Consider the following 10456-nt stretch of genomic DNA (forward strand, 5'->3'; position numbering starts at 1 on the left):
TAAGCACCACGTTTTATTTTGTGTATTTTGGGAAAATGTGGAGGTGTTTGGTCGCTTCTAACTTCATCTCTGTTTGGATCCTAATGAATGAACTGGGCTAAGCTAAGTGCTATCAAAGTGTCGTCGCACGCCAGAGCGATTGAGTGCACGCACTGAGACGAGAGAGGTATGCATCAACTCGTCTTAGTTAAGAGAATAACAGTTTAATATGAAAAAACGGCGGTGTTCCTTTAAATTTGAAATGCTACATTAGAGCTTAGTATATATATACACACTGTCATAACATTTTAATGTACAGGAAATATTAATCAAATGATTGTTCTGGTGCCAAACTAGCACTGTGGTTCAGTCTCTTCGCGCTGATGTTCAGTCTCTTCGCGCTGATGTTCAGTCTCTTCGCGCTGATGTTCAGTCTGTAAAGTGAACAGATGGACTAATGTTACTAATGGTGATTTATCATTTCATAAACATTTAATAATAATAACAGTGAGGCTACTCAAATGTTAACCCTTAAGTTATTTAGGCTGTGCTTTATGTACTATAAATATTAAATCACACAAGATTAAAATATTCGGACAACTATCCCTGACAATATTCAAAAGACTAAAAACTCCTCTCTTCCGTGAGCACTTAACTTCATAAAAAATAAAAAACACACAACTTCCCTTTTCCCTTAAACCCTCCCTTGTCTGGCTTTTGCTAATCTGAGCAATGCCTGCACTTTGTATTTTGAGCACTTCTTGCGTTGTTTTTTGCCTCTTCACGATGACTCGCTTAATTTAGGCCCAATTTAGTCCCAAGTCGCTTTGGATAAAAGTGTCTGCTAAATGACTAAATGTAAATGTCAAATATAGCTTACAAATCTTATACAAATGGAAAGGTTCAATTACACATTGTAAAGGATTACACCTGAAAATGAAAAGAAAACATGCAGGAATGTTACTCACCCTTGAATCCCGATGAGGAGCATATTTCAAGGTATCCGAAATATACTCTTCTAGTACCTTCACGGGAACCTTCGGATGCATCTTTTGGCAAGCCTCTAAAAAGAAGTTTACATCATGGTTTAGTGAAACTTCAGTAAAAATGTTTATTCATGAAAACCTCAAAAAATATATATTCATGTCATGATATCTTTAACAAACATTAGTCCCATTTTTGTGATCAGATCACTGAAACCATATGAAAGTAGTCAGAAATGCATGTGTCCACATTGCATTGTAGGGCTGTGTTCAAAATATCACTATGAAGCTGTATCGTCACATAATCCTTGCGGATATGAATACTGCTACTACTGAATACCTCTGATTCGCATCAGGTGGTTCTTTGCCTTAGCGTTGTGCATTCAAATTGTGTAATAAATAGCTAGCTGTGAATTATCCCACTTATATCAGGATAATTTGCCAGCATTGACCGTTTAAAGCTGTTATTGAAGTTTGCAGCACAATTTTTGACTGGGAGACAAAAAATTATTTGTCAAGTTATGACTCGTTAGGTTTATATTTAGCATGTTCTGTCCGCTTTAAATCAGACACAGAGATAAAGTAGTGCATAAGACTACATTTATTTGATAGTGTGGCGATATAATTTATTTGCTTTTGGTGTACTGTGGAGTGGGTAAAACAGTTTTTAATGGCAGTCTAGCAGTTACCGTTGACTCGCGCTAGCCTAGCAGCGGCGAACTATGCAACTGGAAGGACTGGATTCATTTTTTTTTTTGTTAACTGTCTCCACTGATAAATAACACCCAGGCTAACTTGGAAATGAGGCCCGATGTCCAAAATCCTGAACCACCCCTTTAATACCAAGTGTAAATGCAGTGAGTCTTACAAATGTAATACTTACGAATGATCACACTGCAAATATTAAGGTCCTGGAAACTTAGTTTCCCCTTCCGTCCCTTCATACTGTACTGACTCCAAACACAGTTGAGCGCAATTGATCTCAATAGCCTCCGGATGGCGTCTCCAGGGGTTTTGCCTCCAAGAAGGCTAAGGTGATGGACCTGTAATAAAAAAAGCAATTACTTTGGGACAAATAGATACTTCCATTCCTAATCCATGTATAACTGTGGACACTAGCATTTCAATTGCTGAAAATTAAGCCTGTGACGAGTAAGAAAACTAAATTTTCCTGGAAAACAAGACGCACCAGGTGAAAATTGCATTGTGAAGAGTAAACAGAAGGTCACCATGGTGTACAAGTTGCCTTTTATTATTGAATTACATAATATTGTATAGTTTAATTATATCATTTTTATTATTTATAATATATAAGTCAGAAATAATACTAAATACCAGAACATAAAAATAAATGTTTGAAAATATGTATTGCACAACGTTTTTATTTGATGCACGTTTCTTTTTTTTGTTTGGTTGACTTTAGATTGATGATGAATAGGCTGTCAAGTTGTCAATGCAAACTGATATGTTGTGTTCGTGTGCATATTTATGTACACTTTGCAAAAGTTTTGCATGATTTCGAAGTAAATTACATTATATATGTAAAAGGACATTTCAGGTGATAAAAACCCCACAATTATAATCTGCTGTTAAATGTACTTACAGTTTTTTTCCCTGTATTCGCTGTCTTTCATCTTAGAGCACAAATCATTCAGTTCCTGCGTGCTACGGCAAGAATTGAGCAGGTACTCCGAAATGTCAATTGTTGGCTGGCCAATACTTCTTAAAAGAGTTTCAATGGCTGACAGCTTTTGGTCCATTTTGTCAAGTCGAATAAACATGGCTCGTTCAAGTTTCTTCAACTCTGTGTTGCCTGAAATGTGCAGTTCACATGTTAAAATGCAAAAAGAAAGCAGGGTTAAATAACTGTATCTACATTCAATTGATGTAAAATAATTTCTATATTTAAAGCTGCAGTCCATAATTTTTGGCGCTCTAGTAGTTAATAAACATGTGTTTATTAACATAATAATGTGTCTTGCAAAAGAACATTGTAGCCAGAGCTCCTTGTCTGTGTTTATGTCTATGGCGAATTACGCAGGTATGGGCAGAGAGAGTGAAAGCCCCGGTCGCGCGCGCGTCTTCAAGCTGTTGTGCTCTCTCTCCCTCCCTCGCGCATATTAATGAATGGAGTTGACTGAATATCTTTGAGAATACACAATGGTAAAAGGTCGGAAGACCGAAGTTATTTTTTTTCTGAACTCCCACTGGTTGTGAATTGTGCTAAAATAACGTTGCCTTATCTTCTCTGAAAAGCTTTCCACACATTCAGACGACATAACCCACACTTTCAATAAACAAAAAATCTATCTAGTGATGATATGTTTTCTGTGTTGAGAGAAAACTTGTGCGATGTCCTAAACTGCCTGGATAATCACACAACGTGTGCCGTGGTCCGTTAATGACACGTCCGATTCGCGAACTAATGACTCCATTGAACCGATTCACTTTAATGAATGGTTAGAACAACTGATCTGTCCAACACTGAACTCAAGAGACATAAATCGGAAACACTTTACAATAAGGTTCCATTTATTAAAGTCTAGTTAACTACATTAGTTAACATTCTATTAATATTAGTTTCTATGCGGATTTACTCCATGACAAAACCACCAGTAATTCTATAATGATTCATTCTTTTCAAATAGAGCTATTCAAGTCATCTGGTGAAATTGTTTTTATATCGCAGAAAAATAAAATATCGCAATGTCATTTTTTTACCAATATCGTGCAGCCCTAATCCTCGCTATGTGTTTTCTATACAGAGATAATTGACATCGGTAAATATCGGTATCGGCCATAACAGCAATATTAATATCGGTTATCGGCCACTACATAAATTGCAAGAATATGTCTAAGAACACTGATAAATAAACATTAGGCCTATGCTAAAGCTATTAATTAGTAGTCCCAAACTGTTTGTATTAGTATTATGTTTTGTATTTGTTTATACACACCACAGTCATTTAAACATAAAATATAAGACAAAGTGAAAATAAAGTGTAAAATCGTAATCGCGATTAGAAATTCGCTTAATTATGCAGGCCTATAACAGTACATTATTATATTAGAATATTATGATGATTTCTAAAGGATGAAGTCTGGAGTTGAAAATTCTGCTTTGATCACAGGAATAAATACAATTTGAAATATATTAAAATTGAAAAGACTACGTTTTTACCTTAAGTTGTAATATTTCACAATATCACTATTTTTGTTCAAATAAATGCAACCTTTGTGAGCAGAAGAGACTTTTCAAAAACAATCTTATGGCACCAAACTTTATAAATAAATAAAAAAGAAATAAAAAAAACCCTTGTACTCACACAAATTGGTTTCCCCGGCTGATGCAGGTACATCAGCTGAAAAAGAAAAATACAATAACAAGTTGAATGAATATATATTATTGTCACGGTGTGGTGTGGGTAAAAGACTCAAAAGTCAAAAGGCTCCAATTCAAACGATTTACTATATATTACTCACAGGTGCAGGCAGAATGACAGGCGCGCACACACGCTCTAAATAAAACTAACAACCAACAAGGACTGACTGAACTGAAGGGGACTATATATAGACACTGATGAACAAAATGAGCTGAAGACAGGTTACACAGATGATAATTAAAACACAGGTGAGACAACTGAAGACAAACGAGGAGCGGGAAAACTGAACAAGGAAGACATGTGACTGAACAAAACAGGACAGATGAGAATTTTCAGATAATTAATAGTATAATAATTAAAATGTCTTATTCCACCTTCATGTTGAGTTTGCCTGTCAGACATGGGTGTTTCTGGATCTTGGGCACTTAGAAGACCTGAAAAACATGATTCCAAAAACATGATTCCTGGCAACTATTCAGGGATGCTTTTTTAATTTTTTTAATTTTTTTTTTATAAATGGTGGTGTAATAGTAGCATTCATTTTGTTGAGTGGTGCCACAGCTCGAAATATATGTATTTATTTTCTGACAAGCCAATTAAGTAACAGAACACAATGCTGTATTATCAAAGGATTCTGTCTTTTCTGAATGTGTTTGCCGACAGGAAAGAATGAGTAAACTCACACTTTCTCATTCTTCTTTCTCCATAATATTCGGGTCTTGGGGTGCGTGGCATCTTTGGTAATGGTGGGTCTTCATCATCATCATCATCACCTACTTAACAGTATATAATGGTATTGTTACAACATCTTGTATCGAAAACAGAAACAGAAATTTTTTAGAATCCTTTAAATGTCTTATTCCACCTTCATGTTGAGTTTCTCTGTCAGACATGGGTGATTCTGAATCTTGGGCACTTAGAAGACCTGAAAAATATGATTCCAAAAACATGATTCCTGGCGATTATTCAGGGATGCTTTTTATTTTATTTTTTATAAATGGTGGTGTAATTGTAGCACTCGTTTTGTTGAGTGGTGGGTTGGGTATTGTTAAAAAAAAAAAAAAATGATACCGTTGCCAAATCGATACATTTAAACCGGTACTGGTGCCTGAACCGATACTTTAATGTCATTCACCATCGTTTTGAGGCTCTTTTTTTTTTTTTTAAGAACGGCTTTTTTATCGAAAGAAATGAAATAAAAAATTCCTAAAATTGAACCATATATTAAAATTGTAAAGTATACATAAATATAAGTAGCCTAAATAGAAAACACAACAAATTTACATAAATTCCCAATAAAACATAAATTAACCTAAATCAACTACAATAATTTAACACTAAATAACAGTTACAGTACTAATAAACGGAGCAATTCAAATAGGGTCCTCATACCATCGGTGCTCGGGCCCTAATAACAGCAGAGTAGTCTGTATTCTTGATATGCCTCAAACCAGCTTTAAATTGCAGCAATTATTTTGCAGAAATATACGAAATACGACACCTCTCCTGACTTATTGCATGTCCTACACAAGGTGAGCGTTATTTTAGAACGTATCACCTTAAAAGTGATGATGCTTTTTACGTCCGTTTCGAAGAACCAGAGGGCAAATATTTCAACTGACAGCTAAGGCATTTAAGTGGCACCGAAATCTGCATTTTGATTTGGTCCGGTTACCCAGTTACATATTGGCACCAGGTTTTGGAACCCAACCCTATGCCATAGCTTGAAATATATGCATTTATTTACTGACAAGCCAATTAAGTAACAAACAGACCACAATGCTGTATTATCAAAGGATTCTGTCTTTTCTGAATGTGTTTGCCGACAGGAAAGAATGAGTAAACTCACACTTTTTCATTATTTTTTCTGCAAAATATTCTGGTCTTGGGGTGACTGAAACAAAAAGAAAAAAACCTTTAAATAAATATTTAATTGAACATTGAAAGTATGTAATGGGGTAACCAAGAGGTTTTAAACAATTAACTTACATTTAGGTGTGCTTACAATGCGTGGCATCTTTGGTAGTAGTGGGTCTTCATCATCATCACCTACTTAACAGTATATAATGGTATTGTTACAACATCTCGTATCGAAAAGGGTCTACAGAGGAAACTGAAAACAGAATTATTTTTCGGCCAAACATATCGGAGGCCCTGATTTCTGCATATCGGCATCTGCATCGGCCACAGATAAACCCATATCGGTCGACCTCTAAAGCAACCATAGAAAAACTTTAATTTTCCTCTGTCAAATTTTCAGAAAAGTATTTACCACTATCCAGCTTTCTCATAAATCTAGCTGGAGGTCGTACTGGTCTCCGTGAAGGTTCCTCATCGCTCTCCAGGTTTGACGTCACTGTGGCCTGGTTGGCTTTCAGTCTGGCTTCCTCATAGCTATCTGGAAAGAACATGGCAGCTTAATTTGTAAAAGAACAGTATACACCATATATGTGACATGTTAGAAATTTTTTAATACATTATAAATACCTGCATACACCAGAACCACCGCAACATGTTTAGACCACAAGGTAGTATCTGGAGTGGCTCTTTTTTTTTGCTTTGACAGTAAAAAATTTTCTTGGCCAGTAGCAAAATATACCCTGTTGAGAGCAATCTTCATGTTAACCCTTCAAAATGGACTAGCTGAAAAAACTGGATTTAGTAAAGGTTGTTCATACAAACTTATGGGGCACCAATGATTTCCCCCAAAACATAAAAAAGGCCCAATATGTTAGTCAATAGTGCCACTAGTAGCCATTTGGTTACAAACATTCTTTAAAATATCTTCCTTTGTGTTCAGCAGAACAAGGACATTTATTCAGGTTTGGAACAACCTGAGGGTGAGTAAATTACAGAATTTTCATTTGGGTAAACTATTCATTTACACTATTCAGATATACTACTAATTATGAATACCTCTTTTGTTACTTCAAGCCAGTTGGAAGCCACAACATCAACTGTGTTGTCTTGGGGGAACTTAATCACAGTGTATTTCTGCAAGAGAAACCATACTGAGGGTTTGGAGCCCAAGGGCCATAAGTGCAATTACAGTGATCTGCACTCACCCCTTTGGCTCCAAACCCTTGATAAGTGAGATACTGCACATTAAGATTATACACAAGTATAAACAAGTATTTAGCTCAGTGTTGCCAGTTCCTTATAGCATACTTTCTTTATTCCGCTCTCACCACTTTTCATAACTTTTCCACAATTCACCATTTACCAATTTTTTGAAAATGTTTTCTTTGTCTCCCTAATCAAACACACCTGATTCAACTCATCAGCTCATTAACCCATGTGATAATGAGCTGATGAGTTGAATCAGGTGTGTTTGATTAGGGAGACAAATAAAACGTGCAGTGATGGGGGTCCTTCAGGAGCAGGGTTGAAAAACACTGCTTTAAAGTGTACACTATACCGAATCTTCTGAAGCCACATGACAGTTTTGCTTGAGCAACAGACCAAAGCCAGTAAGGAGCAAACCAAGTCCAAAAACCAAGATGTTTATTCAGTGATTTTGACAGACAACATGCAGGGAAAGATTCCCATAACACAAAGCAACCAGTCTAGTCTCCACTTTGAGTAGGGTGGTTCTTTGCCTCTAAGAACCTAAACCAAATCTTGGCTTGGTTATTATTAGCTAAAAATACAAACCTTGCTATTGCTCTTAAATCTCTCATCCATTATTATGGTGACCACTGTGACAACTGCAAAACCTTATTGATTAGCCTAATTACTTTTATACATAAAAGCGAATAAGACTTCAGAGAAATGGTAAAGAGTGAGGTTTCAGAAACAAATGGCTAAAACTGTGATTTGTTGCTCTTCACAAAGCTACTGTAAAACTTTAGAACATTTTGTATATAATGTACAAATTTGGATTGCTTCCTTTTTCCTGTTGCGGTCTACAGAAGAAAAAAGTTATACAGGTTTGGAGCCTCATAAGGTGTGAGTAAATTATAAGATTGTAAATTTTCAGGCAAATGATTCCCTGAACAATTTTGTGAATACAGCATAGCCTAATTATTTGCTGATACTAAATGTAAAAATCAGCATTCAGATGTAACAGTCTAATGTGTAAAAGGTGAAACAGATTTTAGATAATTGCTCAAAATGAATGGAGCACTGTAAGGACAATCTGGACATCATCTTCTGCATTAATTAAAAATGCCTTTCTGACCAATAGCCTTTGAGACACTTTTTTCATTCTGCTGTGCCTCACTTGGGTCTTGTAAACACCAATTAACCTGGAGTCACAAGGCTGCATGAAGAGCTGCTCAAGATTGTCATAGGCACGACAAAGCACCATTCTATCCACTTCCCCTGTTGCATCCACCACAGAAATGACCTCGCAACACTGTAAGTCACTGAGAACAAAAACATTGTTGGGTTTTTGTGTTTTCACCACAGCTGCAGGCTTGTTATTCAGTTCCTCTCTGTGCTGGTCAATTTCACCAAGACGTTTTATAATTTGTGACAGAGGGTTTCTACCCGAGCGTACCAACCTCTTCAGCTGGTGCAGGTAATTTTCAAAGGCAAAAGCGCTACACTCATCTAGCCCACCGTACACATGTGCATCAGAAGCAAGGTGAACCATAGAGTGCACATTGTGCACAAGGAATTCATCTCCATACAACTTTCTGCCTTGCTCTACAAAGTGAACCAACAGATCTGTTGCAAAAGAGGTGTACTGTTTCACTAGTTGTGGGCACACTAGGATGGCCAATGCCACACTGAACAGCATAAAATGCTCGTAAAGTTCATCAGAGAGAACACCTTTCAACACAATTTTGCCTGTGTAAAGGGCAAACTGTCGCAGTTCAGTAGCTTTCCATCGATCAATGTCTTCTAGGCCACGTGGTTTCCTTGCAAAAAGGTCTGGAACTAATCTCCCTTACCTGGCCAGAAGATAATCTGGTTTTAAGCTTCCCACGCAACCACAAAAGAATCAGTTTTCGCATCACTCCAAGACAGCACTGATGCAAGTACTCTGCAGGAAATTGCTGAATCATGTCTATCTGGAGCATGCAAAAAGGAGACACACCAGATGATAGGTGGTGCTCTTCCTGAAGCTGCTCACAAAATGACACGTCTGTTCTCAGAGTAACATTAGTCGTCTCTGGGTATATAACCCGACTGCCATCCCAGAAGCCTTTCTGTGTGCACTTATCACAACCGAAATAACCTGAGTACTGCTTTGTGCATCTGACAAATGCTTTCGCAGGTGCATCACAACTGATACAGCGCAGATGAACTCTTAAACGACCCATGTCAGTCTCCAATCCATTCAGTAAAATGTCTCTAAGGTCATGCACTACATCTGTCAAAAAATCAAGATTTTTAGGCTTTGACACACCAAAACAGAGAGCAAGAGGAAAAACAACGGAAGGAGCCAGATTGATTTTGCACAAAACTGGCCACAGTGACTGACTGCTACTTTTGAAAAGTGGTAAGCCATCAATATTCAATGAAATGTCTAGACAATCTAACTGGGTAACATCATCACTGGGGTACATATTTAAATGCCTACACAGCTGTTCTTTGCATCCAAAGTAGAAGTATTGCATCCCAGATTTCATGTCTAAGTTCACATTTTCACATGTTCCAAGTAATGTTCTTGCAGTTTTTGGGAGCTCTGGGTGATGTTCACCGAGGATTTTGAGAAGACCATCCACTGCATTGTGTTTTACCTGAAATTCATTGGCCCACTGTGCAAGTCTAACTCCTAAAGAAGGCATGTCATCTAAGTCTGCATCATCAGAATTTGAATCTGAATTTGAATTTGCATGAGCCCCCTGCATTTCAACGTCACACTCAAATTCACTCTATGTTCCCTCAATGGGCTGTGCTTGCTGAAGGGGCTCACTAAAGCTCTCCAGACTAGTAGAGCTGGTGCGGTCTATATAAGAGAAAACAGATTTCTGCTGATCTCTTTTCACTCTTTTCCAGAGTGTGTTGTATTTTTGTTTTGCAGACATTGTTAATCACCTACCTCACAAATAGTAACAAAAAAAGTCACGAACATACCATGTCAGATTCCATTTGGACACCGGTCTCTCTGTGGATAAGAAAAAAGAGAAATTGTAAACATAAGTACAGTGTACCTTTGAA

General features: G+C 37.0%; 1 protein-coding gene across 2 annotated transcripts; it reads right to left on the bottom strand.

Moving 5' to 3' along the window:
• Window positions 1-266: 266 nt before the first annotated feature.
• LOC143744652 (uncharacterized) lies at window positions 267-7353 on the bottom strand. Of its 2 annotated transcripts, none has more exons than XM_077236329.1 (13): window positions 7262-7353; window positions 6833-6945; window positions 6618-6743; window positions 6335-6394; window positions 6195-6239; window positions 5211-5270; window positions 5029-5118; window positions 4720-4779; window positions 4289-4324; window positions 2566-2775; window positions 1846-2005; window positions 948-1042; window positions 267-413 (listed from the first exon to the last, which is right to left on the bottom strand). In XM_077236329.1, the coding sequence occupies exons 3-11, from the start codon at window positions 6634-6636 to the stop codon at window positions 1992-1994; spliced, it is 594 nt and encodes a 197-aa protein (XP_077092444.1). In that variant the 5' UTR covers window positions 6637-6743; window positions 6833-6945; window positions 7262-7353; the 3' UTR covers window positions 267-413; window positions 948-1042; window positions 1846-1991. The 2 variants fall into 2 exon arrangements, with proteins under 2 accessions (XP_077092444.1, XP_077092443.1); XM_077236328.1 differs by having other exon boundaries at window positions 6335-6397.
• Between the last annotated feature and the right edge of the window lie 3103 nt (window positions 7354-10456).

The sequence above is a fragment of the Siphateles boraxobius genome, unplaced genomic scaffold (genome assembly GCF_051911475.1).
Source record: "Siphateles boraxobius isolate OS27281-9 unplaced genomic scaffold, OSU_SipBor_1 20, whole genome shotgun sequence".
NCBI lineage: Eukaryota > Metazoa > Chordata > Actinopteri > Cypriniformes > Leuciscidae > Siphateles > Siphateles boraxobius.